The sequence below is a fragment of the Montipora capricornis genome, chromosome 9 (assembly GCF_036669925.1).
Source record: "Montipora capricornis isolate CH-2021 chromosome 9, ASM3666992v2, whole genome shotgun sequence".
NCBI lineage: Eukaryota > Metazoa > Cnidaria > Anthozoa > Scleractinia > Acroporidae > Montipora > Montipora capricornis.
In genome coordinates this window covers 19,286,319-19,301,318 of record NC_090891.1, presented here as the reverse complement: position 1 = coordinate 19,301,318, position 15,000 = coordinate 19,286,319, and the positions used below count along the sequence as shown (strand labels likewise).

Here is a 15,000-nt window from a genome sequence, read left to right as displayed (position 1 = left end):
GACTGGGGAGACTCCCCTCCCCTCCCCCCCCCTCCCCTCCCCCCCCCCCCTTCCAACATTGAATCATTTTGAAAATCAACACAAAAGCATTGGAGGCTGTCCAATGTTGCCCTATAAGATTTGTCTACTCCGAAATGTTCGTGCCTCATATTTCGCTTTTCTTCATAATGCTTATGGGAGCTCGAGTCTTCCATGCCACGTGTTGTCCTTTGTTCTTTTTCTTGACATTTTTCGGAGCCGCTTCATTTCAATCCTTCCTTGTTGTTTAGTGCGGCACTGCAGACCGCGGTGACACATCATATTGCCGAAAAAATTAGAAATGAAAGAAATGAAATGTGGGTATAGACTAGGAGTGCATCACATGGCCACATATAGTGCAATAACACCTCGCTAACTGCATCAATAGGGAGAGTACAAAATGTCGGTGGATTGACTCAGTCTAATCGACCTGAGTCGAAAATGAAGAAAAAATTACATTGTTACAGTAAATGATAGGGGGTGCTGTCATGTAGTACCATGTCTGGAGGCGGAAGCTGTCATGCGTGCAATGCAGGCCATAACTTGCACTAGGAAAGACAAGTCTGTTTGTAATTGAGAACTTTATATTTTTAACTTTGTAGCGGAAAGAAGCAGTTGGGGAAAGTGAGGAGCTTCCTGAAAATGTGGTCGATGGTTTAGAAGAACTTACACCAGAAATATTACAGGTAGCTGTTTGTGTTCATACTTTGATGTATAAAACAATATTACTATTGTTTCTCTGGGGCTGCTTGGGAGTCCCTGGATACTGAATGAATCCCCTTATTTTCCCTATGGATCACCAAATTTCAGAGATAAAAATTGCTTCTATTCTTGCGCGGGAAATAGTGTGGGGTTACGATATGGGGAGAAAGGTTGATACAAAGAAGACATCTCTAGATTTTAGATCTCCTATAGTACATGTATATCCCAAATTTTCATTATGTTCACATGGTTCATTCTTTTTCAGGGTCTTACTGTAACCCAAATAAAAAGCATAAGAACTCTCATAGATGGAAATATTACAAAGTGCAATGATGAGGTCCTCAAAGTGGAACAAGACCGAAATGAAAAATTGTTTGAAGTTGGAAATCTTCTTCATGAGTCAGTTCCCATCAGCAATGATGAGGTACGGTGTAATATTATTCTAGAATTGACTCTGAAGATAACTCCAAGTTTTCAAAATCTCCGAGAGCAACTGTATATGCAGTCCAATTCTAAGCTTATTCTAAGACAAACTTACCGTAAACACTGGTAGATAAGCCGCACCTTTTTACTGTAAAATTTTGTCCCAAATTGGAGGCGCGCCTTATCTATGAGAAGATCGTGGAAGAAATCTGTAAATTATCACCCCCAACCCCAGAAATATAGTTCATTTCAAGTAAACGTCAACAGATACTATGATAACTGGTCTCTACTTTCACAAGTTTTGTTGCTCCTAAAGGAGCCATTGGTGGAGGCATTTTAGATTGCTTTCATTACCAGGTATTTTAGACAATTTAGAGTCACGATAAAGACAGGTAAAGGTTACCAGACCAGGAATCTCCAATCCACCACAAAGCTTTTGACAGTGTTGCCAATGGCCTTCACAGAGATTGATCCACTGTCAGGGAGAACCACATAATCTCTGTCTGAGAACTCGCATCAGTGGTAAATGGCCCACTGTTTCTCCATTGTTTACAATTTTGATGATTTTGTCAAGGAAATTATTGACCTTCCCTTCACAAGCAAAACCTCCAGTTTATATGTAACAAGATTCTAGACTGTTCTTTCACTTAAGTTCAGTTTTCTTTGCAGACGAGCTTTTTTCCTCTGACAAAATGCCTGGTTACTAAGCAAAGTAAATAAATGAATAGACTTGCTCACAAGGAGCTGTTAATATTATATATCAGTGTTCGACTTTCAGTAAAACCCTAAGTTTTCAGATTTGGTCGAGAGCTCAAGTATTTTCCTCGCCAAAAAATTTTGAGATGAAATGTGGGTCGCATATTCATTCTCGAGAATCTGTTCTGTTAACACTTTGACTCCCAAGCTGGCCTGAACCGGCCATACTTAGTATTTTCCTCTGTCTAACGCCAGAGCATTTTACTCTGTCGAACGCCAGACAATTTAACTCATCAATGGGGAACCCCCGGGAGTCAATGGTTTAATCACTCACTGATGTCCCCATTAAATCATCCTGGCTAAAATCCACAGTGAAAATATTTCTCTTTATAATGTCTCTGCTTCTTCTCCTTGGTTTGGAACTGCTGATGGCACTCAAGAAAAAGAGAGACCTTTCTCTTGACTGTTATATTTTCCACAACAATTTATCAAGAAAAATGGTTGCTAGGATTTTGGTCATATGAGTGAAAATGTTCTAAGGTGGTTTGCATTCAATCCCTTGAGACTGAGGTGACAGTGATGTAATGTACAAGTTCCGGTGGACAAACAAAATACATGTATGTTATGGGAGATCTTTTGCTTTTTCCACCAACATTTCAGTTAGTGATGGTCTAATGTGAAAATGACCAATAAGAATAGCTGGGTGTAGTACGCGGCCAGTTTGCAGAAAATCGTTTCAAAGCTCTTCTGTCGAACGGGAACGCTTGCTACGCAGGCTAATTCAGGAGCAAAGACATTCCTCTTTAATTAAGATTCAAACAGTGGATTTAGATGGTACATACTTAAGTAGTCTGTGCACTCCTTAGCATGACCCTTCTGTTTTCAACTACTCATTGGTTGCCATACTATAAATTAAATAAAAAAACTAAAGAAAATGTGTCACATGGCCAGCTTGTATGTAGCTCGTAATGTTTTCTTAGTTACAGTGCAAAGCAAGAAGGGATAGGTGTACAGTTGACTGAATGACTTCCCTGCTAGCAGATGTGCTTTTTCTTTTTGCGTTTGCCAGGCTGACAAGTACGGGAAAAAAAGACCTCTGCCATGGGTCGAAACTCACTTTGATCAAACTGCCGTCCAGAACCTTGGATGGCACTCTTAAAAACCGCATGCCCCATGATATATGTTTGCTGACTGTGCCTTGAGCCTGCTGTGTCCCATGCATTCCTTTATTGTAATTCCTTTTTTTTAAAGTGAGCCCACACAAATGTTCAACATGTAGTATCACTTGAGGATTTGGGCACTAAGTAACCCCTGCGCATGGTCAAGTTTTGACCCATGGCAGAAATCTCTTTTCCCTTATAGGACTTATGCTAGCAGGGAACTGAATGGCTAAAAGACAGTGCTTGGATTCTTGAACAGCTATTACAGCTCTAGAAGTAGCTCTTTTTGTGATTTTGATTTTGATTGTTCGGTTGAACTTTTTTCTGCATTCTTGTTTCAGGACGAAAACAAAGTCATGAGAACTTGGGGTGACAGTTCAGTTAAAAAGAAGTATTCCCATGTAGATCTGGCATACATGGTTGATGGAGTTGATACTGAACGTGGTGCCCTTGTAGCTGGCAGTAGGGGCTATTTTCTCAAAGTTAGCTTCATTATACCTTCCCCAGGTTCATTTAATCACATCTTAGTGAATAGTAGGGCCATGGTTTTGAGGGCCCAGCAGATATTCCTTTGTTTTTTGCTTTTGCTATCATTACAGTGGAACCCTGCCATACGGCCAGCTCGGTAATTCGGTCACCTCGTTATTGCAGCTATTTTTTTTTGGCCCGGCAAAATGGTCATACATTCTCTTATAGAAAACCCTCATTAATGTGGTCACCCGTTAACACAATTTATGTTCCAAACAGTAGAATCCTCAATAATTTCACCCCGTTAATATGGCCACGCATGCTAAATTTAGAAAACCGAAATGCCTGTGACATGTCAATTTCCTTGACCTTTGTAATTTACCATCATGGTAATCGAACAGCCGATTTACTTTACAAAGTACTGTCAGCAACACTCCTCCCTATTTTCATTACAAACATGATCGTGACACTACTGTAACATCCAGTAAGGCAAAATTGCGAAGGGAGTAAAGTCATTGTGCTTTTGTCAAAAACACGATTGATACTAAAAGTCTTCGGTTAGGCAATTACAACGGCTTCCATTTTTTAGAAGCATAGTAAGCTGGGCCTGTTCTTGTTTTGATTTTTGGCTCAGAATGTACAATGCACTGAACATTTTTAAGTGTTAATACCTACTGAGAGAAGTTTCAAGTATAATTTTTATGCAATTACTGTACGTACATTCCTGATGTTTATTAAAGAGAAAAGTTGTTTTGGAAGTGAAAATGCGATATTTGTCATTACGTTGCTTTAGTCGTGAATTTCACCCTACTCTGGTACTACGGCCATCTGGTTAATATGGACAATTTTTGTTAGTCGTGTTGATTACTGTATAATCGGGGTTCCATTGTATTTTCTTTGGTCTTCATTGCGTACAAACATTTTTAGATCATGGAATGTAATTGGAAGTTTATGTTTTCTGTGTACTAGAACTTTTCTTGTTAAATAGTCAGGTGTAACATGTAGGTTTTATTGAAACAAAACACTGAAAAAAAGTCATGGCCAATCCTACATGAATTGTAACAGTAATAATAAATATTATTGACATGTTTTGCAGCCTGAATTTTGTCGGGACAAGTCTCAATGAAAGATTTCTGTGTTTTCTTAAGATTGATAGTACTACATCAAAGTGCCATACATGGACACAAATTTGCAGACATAATTAAGACTTTAAAACACCATGTATGGAACTATGCAAAGCACTTTACCTTCAAAAATTGTCAGTTATGTCATTTCAGGTACTTTAATCAGTCACCATGCACATGTACACAATCTTAAACTAGTGTGTATGTATTTTATTTTCTTTCAGTGTATGCATAAAAGTAAAGAAGCATAACTAAGAATTCTTTCTAGGGCTACATAAGAACCCTTCAAGAGCTTTTAGGCGATGAAGCATTCTTGAAATTCAAAATTAATGTGCATATAAACCCAGTAGATCCAAAATTATTTTCCCATTTATTTTTGTTACATGAAGCATCCTTCCCCTTTAATCTGAAGTTTTTGTGAAAGTTTTAGGAGAAGTGGTTTGTTCATTCATAAAATAAAGCTCAGTTCCACAGTAATTTATACATACACTGTACAAGAGGCCTTAGTGCACACTGATGAAAAATAAAACATAATTTTTTTGCCTTTCCATCAGGGACCACTAGTGTTTCTGCAGCAGGCTCTGATCCAATTGGCGACACGTACCTTGTACAAGAAGGGATTTGTTCCACTGTACACACCCTTTTTCATGACTAAGGATGCAATGCAAAAAGTGGCCCAACTAAGTCAGTTTGATGAGGAACTTTACAAGGTTGGTAGTATGGATGAATCAAAGTTCAAAAGGGCATTTTCCCTACTGATATTTGAATTTCTTGCTGGATTGATTTCTGTAAAATAAAAATTGGCCTGAATTCTCTTTGGGCTTGATTAATTTGATCTGATGGGCCATAGCTGCAGAGAGTATAGTGTCACTTGTACAGTAGCTGTTGTGGTTCACATTTTTTTGTGGTCAAATGAAATTTTGGCAAAATTAAAATCAACGCATTGCTGGCGAGCAGTGCTATGTGCTACAGCTGTAGGGGACCCGCCAAGTGTTGTGCAGGGGCCCACATGTGCAACATTGCAGATTGTTGTGGATCTACACTGTATTCATTGGTGCTCGATTGTTAATTTTGACACATTGATTTTGCTCTCACCCATCCCTCCCTTTGGTTAAGTACTGCATGAATTGGTACATGTAAGTATTCCAGTGACCCTGTGATCTCTGTAACACAAGTCAGATGCTCTACTCATTGTTTGAGCCACAAGAACGCCTTCCATGCCCAATTTAAAATATGGCCAATTCTACCTCACAGGTTATTGGCAAAGGTGCTGGGGAAGTAGGCTATGAAGAGCGATATTTGATTGCAACCAGTGAGCAGCCAATAGCAGCCCTTCACCGAGATGAATGGATGGCTGCTTCAGCTGACGACCTTCCCAAGAAATATGCTGGATTTTCATCATGTTTTAGACAGGAAGCAGGGTCTCATGGCCGAGATACTCGTGGGATTTTCAGGGTACATCAATTTGAGAAGGTAGGTTGAGAATTTGTGAGCAATCCCTTTTGTTCCATCCATGTACATCTATAGTTTGTCAAAATGTAGATTGTACAGGTACATGTACCCTAAAATTAATACAAAATGGCCAGGAAGAGTGTTCACATGAGTTTCGTACAGTTTGTGAAATTGCAGATTTATGTGATTTTGTAAAGTACAGGAATGAAATTCAATACAAAATAAAATGAAAAACTGGTTGTTCTAAGTGGCACCCATGCCACCAGCTAAAAGGATTGAAATTGATGTTTATTAGGAGAATGAGCAAGTGGCTATTTGCATGTACCATATGCGATAAAAACAAAACTCTACCTAAGTTTAATTGTGGTCTGCCTGTGGCATCCCACAGAGAGAAATGGAGGTTAGCAATACTGTCTTGATGGGTCATTTTGAACCATCACACTGTTGAAAATCACTACATTGCTTTGTTGCCCCGTTTGTAAATATGGTGACAGTTGCTCTGAAATTTGTTTCAATCAATGGATTTGTGACCTTCCACGGGAAAACGTACACTAACGTTTGCCCGTTAAACGGCTTAAAACTAACGGACGGTTAACGGATATTCAACGGTTTTGAAGATTGGTTTAACGTTTTTTACTAACGCTCTGACGGTTTGTGCTAACGCTCTAACGGTTTGTGCTAACGCTCTAACGGTTTGTGCCAACGCTCTAACGTTCTTTCCATCAGTTCTAACGTTCTGCCTTAGCGCTTTAACACCAAGTCTTAGTTCTAAGCTCGAAAGGCTGATCGATGACACCACAACGTAGTGAGCGATTACCGTTCATCGAACAAAGGCCATGCATGGTTTGAAGTACTAGCACCATCGCGAGCTGGCCAAAACAAATCGGATGCACATTTCAGCGAGTTTTTTGCTTTAAGAATACTACGATGTAGACAGGCCACCAGAAACGATTGCGTGACTTTTAAAATACGATTCCGAAGAGGCGCGCCCATGGCGCCATAACTGCTGAATGCAACGAAGTCCGGATAAAAGTGGCTAATCTCGATATGTTTTGACCGTCGGACTCACAATGAAGCGATGCATTACTAAATTGTGAATTTATAACGGCATCCATTACTTCATTAGCTACTGTAGTTGCAAAGTAAAATACAACAAATGATTATTTTCATCCAAAGAAATGTAGCATTTCATGTTGTTTTCAAAGCCGAAGTAACGATAAATTCAAAGCGGTGCGTTCATAAGAGAGCTCTTTGCTATAAATACGATAAAAGAGTTCTGTATCATCAGTTAAGATGCCGAGGGGGCAAAAAAGCTCGCGAGAAACTCCAGGCGAGTGGTTAAGTTAAACAGATATTTTTCAGTTGAAATTTGGTAAGTCATGCATCATTCAATCACATTTAATTTGGCGTTCGCGCAGGATGGGTCTTCGATCTTTGGTCTTCGTTTTTGGAGTCTTTATTGTCCATTCTACCTATTAGCGTAGTTATTTCAGCTTGAAATCCATCCAAGACTCGAAGCGCTCAACCTCAAATAATATCGAAAACTCCAGCATTCCCAGCGCCAAGGATGCGTAGCAGGATTTTCGTATACCGGCTTTAGATACATGCTTGCAGCCGTCACGCCATGTGCTCCTCTCTGATTGGATGATGATTTCTTATTAGCCAATCACAGAGGAGCAAACGTTGTGACGGCTGCAAGCCGTCACACCAAACTCCAACTACGCTTCCTTGGAGTTCCGAATGCTGGATTTTTTTAAATTATTTGAGGTCCAGCGCTTCGAGTTTTGGACGGATTTCAGATATAATGGCATGAAAGGAAACCTCTGGGTTTCAGCTTGCTTGGTGCGTGATTTGAAACCTGTACGATGCGAATTTGTTTGTGAGTTTCAGCTTGATTGGTGCGTGATTTGAAACCTGTACGATGCGAATTTGTCAGTGAAAATCGGCTTGGTGCTGGAGCGATCCGAAATCGAGCTTTCCACCCTTTTTTTACTATTGGTACGCAGAGGTGAACGTCGAACACAAACCCTTCATTTTTCTCGGTATTTTTAATTTTTTAAAAAGCGCTCTACTACATGTAATTCTACTAAGTTGTAGAAGGACACGGCCGGTTTTCCCAAAGAGGGTCACATTTTTAAACGACGCTCTACGAATCCTCTGATCCGGAACAATCGAGACAGATTATTAATTCACTTGCCAACAGAATCCAAGATTTGCCCAACGGATAAGGTTAATAACTATTATACATCTGACGTATGAGACTAACGCTCTAACGGACGAGGCTAAACCCCTAACGGACGAGGCTGACGCTCTGACGGATGAACCTAACGTTCTGACGGATAAGACTAACGTTCTAACGGATGAAGTTGACGCTCTGACGGTTTCATGTAAACTTCTAACGGACGGCTAACGGATATCTAACGCTTCGGTCAATTTAACGGTTTAGCGTTAGTGTACGTTTTCCCGTGGAAGGTCACATTTGTTTTTCACTGCTGTCCAACACTTTAGTAGATGGCCTGCGTAGCAGGTGTTTTGGTGATTTTTAGATGCTTCTTTCCACTGGGGTTGACTTTCGAGTCATCATTTGAATGTAATGGCTGTGCGAAAACCTAGAATGAAGTCAAAAGAGCAAAGCAAAGGGGGACGGGGCAAGGAGAAGAATCAAGAAACCTTTCTCACTCCTCCTCCTCCTTGCGCAATCCCCCTTCGCTTGCTCTTTTGACTTATTTTCACTCAAAAGTCAACCGCGGTGGAAAGAAGCTTCTAAAAGTCACCAAGCTGCCTGCTGTGCAGGCTTATGTAGTGGACCACGATAAGTGCAAGGTTCACCTCCACATTGCATTTTGCTCTCCATTGATGCAGGACCACAGTTTTGTTCTTTCATTTTGCAAGTTTGCAATAACACAGTATATATATATCTACGTTTCTTTCGTCACGTTCCTTCACTGGAACAAATGAGTCCAACAAAATTGACCTAACCCCAACATTGCAGAGGTCGTGGGTGTTTGCATCCTGTTGGAGCCATTCAGGTGTCTGTAAGAGACAATAATATTGCTTAAATTGTCTAAATAAGTACGAGGATCATTTCTCTCTTTCATTGATTAGTGTGTGACATACTTCTTCTTCAGGTGGAACAATTTGTTATCTGCTCCCCTCTGGATGACATTTCATGGCAAATGTTTGATGAGATGATCGGAAATGCCGAGGAAATGAATCAGGCGTTGGGAATACCCTACAGAATAGTAAACATTGTCTCTGGTAAGAACAAAAAGACCATTTCACCGTGCTCACATCTTCAAGAACTAGTACACTTCCTTTTCATTAAGGCAGAAATAATTACAAACCATTTGAAGATTTAAGGTTCACACCAGGTTGACAATCACGCATAGCTTGTTGCTACTCTGGTTTCGAGAATACTCCTATTCCAGAAAAAACCTGAAGTTGCATGCAAGTGAGGCTTAATAGCCCTGGCGGCAGGAAAAATGTCGGACTAAACAAACAAGAACGGGGTTGTGGGCAAATTTAAAGCTACTTCAGCCGTGCAAATTATTAGCAAGGATAAAAAATTTGATCACAAATGTTACGCAGCTGCAAACTGTAATAACCGAAGTGAAAATCGACCCGATTATTGTTTCGTGCCTTTCTATCGGACACACAACAACTGAAGAAGTGGAAAATTCGTATGAAAAGAGGAGATGGCTTCTTTGCCACGGTAGGAAACAGCTTCTGTTTTTGTGAACACTTCTTGCCGACGGATTTTAAACGAACTCTGACGGGTCATAGAAGAGACTTAAAGCGTACCATCGTTCTTTCCTTGGACAAAAGTGGATGAAGGATCGCTGTAAAGCGAAAAGGCTAAAGTTGAGATTTGAGAAATCTGAAGGGATAACAAGAGCCGAGAGTGCTCATGAATATAAAGACCAGGAAGAAATTGCAGAAGAGTTCCAAAAAGATTCTGGTATATTCGGTGCACCAACACTGTGATATTTTAAGGAAATGTGTTATCAAAGATGTGCCAACCTTTGATTTTCCTAGTGGCCCTTTTGACGTGAATTCTTAAATTGGCAATCCTCATAGTCTTAAAACAGTCCTTCTTGGAGACCTGTTCAGATTTACTTTGTCATTTAGGAGGAATCAAAAGTGTAACCACGATCAGCCATAATCAGGTCGTGTGATACTTCCTCCATACAAACTACCCACAAATGTAATCCAAACATTTGGGGAAATTCCTACAAGGTGTTGTGGGACTTGTTTTCAGAATAAAGTTCACTGAAGGTCTTGAGGAGTCTGGCATTTTATTTTTGTGCATCTTATGTTTTCAAACTCTCCCTTAAAAACTTTAGGTAGATGTTGTTGAACCTGCTCTTTAGAAGACCATATAAGTAAGCTTCCTAGCATCAAATATAGGTAATTAGCCCATTTTATAGTTATATCTGAAACAACTTGCTCTGAAACACTGAACCTAAACGCGAGATCACGCTCAAATAAACCACATCTTGAACGTGTCAAAAAAAGCTAAAACTCATCGATCGGTTGCAAACTCCTGGCGCAACCAACATTGCGTCCAGGAAACCTCTTTTCTTTCCCTGTCATGAAAGGAAATTTATCTTCAAAATTAATAGAATCAGTATTATCACGAACAAAACTGAAATAAGTTAATTTATGTAGGGGCATTAGGCTCTACACATTTCCAAAACTCTGATAAAGTTACATAGTCCGCAAATCCAGTATAAAATTTTATATCTTTATTACTACTTGAAAATCTTTCCAGACCAAACTTGGAAATCCTCTCCTTTTGCGTTAAATTCTTGTAAATCTTGAAGCAGCCTTCCATTTTCCATCTTTATTTCTTCCATCCACTTGTCGAGTGTTGGTGGACCGAATACAACAGAATCTTTTTGGAAATATACATTTTCTTCCTGGTCTTTATATTCATGAGCACTCTCGGCTCTTGTTATCCCTTCAGATTTCTCACACCTCAACTTCAGCCTTTTCGCTCTACAAAGTGATCCTTCATCCACTTTTGTCCAAGGTAAGAACGATGGTGCGCCTTGAGTCTCGTCTTTGAACAGTCGGAGTCCGTTCGTTTAAAATCCGTCGGCAAGGAGTGTTCAGAAAAACAGAAGCTGTTTCCTACCGTGGCAAACAAGCCATCTCCTCTTTTCATACGAATTTCCCACTTCTTCAGTTGTTACATGTGTCCGATGGAAACGCACGAAACAATAAATCGGGTCGATTTTTCACTTCGGTTATTACAGTTTGCAGCTGCGTAACATATGTGATCAAATTTTTATCCTTGCTAACAATTTGCACGGCTGAAGTAGCTTTAAATTTGCCCACAACCCCGTTCTTGTTTGTTTAGTCCGACATTTTTCCTGCCGCCAGGGCTATTAAGCCTCACTTGCATGCAACTTGTGGTTTTTTCTGGAATCGGAGTATTCGAATGTAGGTTAAAACGTTAACAATTCGATAACTTAAAGGGGAATTGTCACGTTATTTTAGGGTGTTTAACTTAGGGGAAATCTTAAGCCTATCACGAGTTTAAAACTCGGAAATGGTAATGTGGAATTCCTTAACTGATAAAATCATCGTTACATCACAAACAAGATGATTTTAAGCAAAAACGACCTTTATCCAGGCGATTGGCCATAACCTTGAGAAACGTTGGGCCTACCTTTCTCCTTATTACCCAAATACAATCGGTATCAATCTTGTCCATTTGTGTCCATCCATGCTCTTTCCTTTTGTTGTATTTCTTTTACGTTGTTCAAACGTTTTAAGTGGTTATTGCAATGTTTCATTCTGTACTTTTGTTGTTGATTGACAGGTGAACTCAACAATGCCGCCGCCATGAAGTACGACTTGGAGGCTTGGTTTCCCGGCAGCGGAGCTTTTCGTGAGTTGGTATCCTGCTCAAACTGCACAGACTACCAAGCAAGAAGATTGCAAGTTCGTTTTGGACAGACCAAGAAAATGGGAGAACAGGTACACTAATTAGACTTTCTTCCAATCTGAAGAAGTCACCGCGTGTGAAAAACGAATCGTGTTCAAAGTTCTTGTCAGTTTTAGAATTTTTACTCATCACAGGGGTTAAAGACGTCGGATTTCCCTTTTTCTCAGGTCGATTTTTGTCGAGTTAAAACCTAAAATAACACACTGAAATCGAAACAGTCAGTAAATAATGAAGCTCCGGTTTTGAATTCCATTCTGGCCATCAAGTGCATACGTCTTCGGTATTTCCAAATTCAACTAAATCGCAATTCGGAAAATAGACAATTGCTTGTTTCTGGCCAATTTGGTTTCTTAACGCTGTTGTTTAAATTTGAAATATCACTTGCTATACAAATCTTCACAAGAATAGAGCTTTAAATGTCACCGGCATAAACTTAAAAGTTGTTGATCTTGATCCTCAACTTTCCAGCGTAAAGTTACAATCCATAAGGAGCGCAAATCTTCACCGGAGCACTCAGTCAATCTAACCAATGGTAACGAGAAGGGGTACGTTTATTCAATGCTTTGGCCGTGTAACGCTTAATATGTCAACAGAGATATCCACTTGAAGAGTAATTTTAAGTGCTAATCTCCGTTGACATTAGGGAACTTTAGCAAAGACGACAGCGACGGCAACGAGAACATCATCTCGAAATATAAACTCGCGTAACCTTTTTAATTCTACAAGGGGAGGCCTGCAAAAGCTATTGTTTTTGCCCACTAAATATTCAAATTTGTGACGTTTTGTTGCCGTCGCCGTTGTCCTTGGTTACGTTCCCTATTGTGAGCGCTACACGGCCAACGTTGGAATTATGTTATCCCTTCTCAGTACTTCAGTTGAGAGCTAGCAGTCTGTTCTCAGTCAGTCAAGCCGCTCGCTTTCGTCGCGCAAGCGAGCCGAACAGCCTACCGAGGAGGCAGTGTGGTCCAGTGGTTAGGGCGCTTGCCTTGAGATCCGGACATCCCGTGTTCAAGACTCGCTCTGACCATTCGTTGAATTTGATCCTGGTAGTCCCTGGTTCAACTTCCCAGCTGCACTTGTAAATAGCCAACTGGTTTGCCTCCGGCAAGTTGGGAATCTTAACAGTTGTTGTTGTTTCGTTCCGTCGTTTCGTTGTTTCATTGGCCCTGAAAAGCCCCTGTGGAGAGCGGTCAATTAAGTATGTATTGCATTGTATTGTACCGGAGAATGACTAAAGCAGGCGGTTCGACTGACTTAGAGGGGACTGCTAGCCGTCTTTCTTAATAGTGAAGGGACAACTCGAATTACCCTCGTAGCTCAGTCGGCAGAGGAATGGTGGCCTAATCTGTAGGTTATGGGTTCAATTCCCACCATGGTCAAGTTTTTTTTCTGTTCTTGTGTGGGCCCAGGTAATATTCAGATGGATTCTATTGGAAGAGAAATAGCTGTTGAAATTACACTCTAATTTATATGTCTTTTTACCAATTTTAACTCGGTTTAAATTCGTGCAGTCGGAGCAAGGGATGGGAAAATGTGCGCCTTTTTTGTCTTTCTTCTTAAGCTAACAGCGTGAAAACACTATGTCCCCGTTTAACCCTTTCAGCCCCGATAGTGCCAAATGGCACTTATAGATTTTACTCTGTCTAACGCCAGAAGATTTTACTCTGTCTAACGCCTGACGATTTTACTCGTCAATGGGGAACCCTTCGGGGCTTAAAGGGTTAAGCTAACAGCGTGAAAAAACTATGTCCCCGTTTAACCCTTTCAGCCCCGATAGTGCCAAATGGCACTTATAGATTTTACTCTGTCTAACGCCAGACGATTTTACTCGTCAATGGGGAACCCCTCGGGGCTAAAAGCGTTAATGGTTAATAGCTGCAAGAGTTTTGGGATTCGTTACAACTGTAATAAAGCAGAACCCGAGCGAAGTGGACATCAGTGTCGATGCAGACATGAAGTCGGTAACCCCTCTGTCTCTCTCAACGAGGAACGTTTTCTGTCTTTTCAGACCAAGTTTGTTCACATGTTGAATGCCACAATGTGCGCTGTATCCAGAACTATTTGCGCGCTGTTGGAGAACTATCAAACAGAAGAAGGAATTGCTCTTCCAGCAGTACTCAAGCCTCTTATGCCCGAAGGCATGGACTTCCTTAAATATGTTAAACCTGCACCGATTGACGAACAGCCAGAAGCCAAGAAGCAGAAAAAGAAGGCAAAAAACAAACCAACAAACCAGGGAGACTGCTCTTTAGAGACTAAGATGGAAAATATGGATGTTAGTCAGGAATAAACGCGGATTATCTCTCGCATTTAACATTGTTCTAAACTAGTGGGGCTATATGTGCGAATGTTTTAACTCGGTGATCAAACTCTGACATTGAGCACGATTGGACTACAGCCAAGTCGGTGATCGACTTTGAAAATCTGCCAAATAAGCTTACTGTACATGTAATTTGGACTGGAGGTAAACCTCTTCATCCAACGTCAATTTAAGTTTCCGATCATTTATGATGTCTGAAACTCTACATGGCTAACGTACTATTCTAGGAATACTTCTTTGGGAAACAGGCTGTTTTTTCTCCATCCAGCTATTTTAGATATTCGTTCTTAACCCCTCGTCGGTTCGAACGTGGAAAGTGAGTTATATTTCTGCAGTCGGTGGTGTGAGGTCACACTTTCCGAGAAGTCAGTCGTCTATAGAATGTCGCATTACACGTGAAGAATAATGCTCAATAAAATCGCATTTTTTCTTTCAGGAGGAAGAAATTAATCAGCACTTGCGGTTTTTCAACAATAAGAGAATATGTGAGCTGGTTTCCCAGTCCACCCATACTGCTTACCTTAACAACAGAAGGCAAAACAATGCGATAGCGTTAAAACTGATGGCTCTGTGGCAGGCCTACACGTGTTACCAAGGCTGCCTGGGAAATTGTATTGCGTATGAAACAATAACAAATAGATTCTGTTATCTTACTTTTGTTAAGTAATAGATCGCAGATGATGT

General features: G+C 40.4%; 1 protein-coding gene across 1 annotated transcript in view; it reads left to right on the top strand.

The window, feature by feature from the left end:
- Positions 1–14,751, top strand: part of LOC138017078 (serine--tRNA ligase, cytoplasmic-like) — a 16,467-nt gene extending 1,716 nt beyond the window's left edge. The window contains exons 3-10 of the mRNA XM_068864278.1: positions 621–704; positions 986–1,144; positions 3,341–3,481; positions 5,146–5,301; positions 5,846–6,064; positions 9,172–9,301; positions 11,871–12,028; positions 14,005–14,751. Coding sequence (XP_068720379.1) covers positions 621–704; positions 986–1,144; positions 3,341–3,481; positions 5,146–5,301; positions 5,846–6,064; positions 9,172–9,301; positions 11,871–12,028; positions 14,005–14,286 — 1,329 coding nt within the window. The 3' untranslated portion in view covers positions 14,287–14,751. The remainder of the gene's footprint in view (positions 1–620; positions 705–985; positions 1,145–3,340; positions 3,482–5,145; positions 5,302–5,845; positions 6,065–9,171; positions 9,302–11,870; positions 12,029–14,004) is intronic.
- The last annotated feature ends 249 nt before the right edge of the window (positions 14,752–15,000 follow it).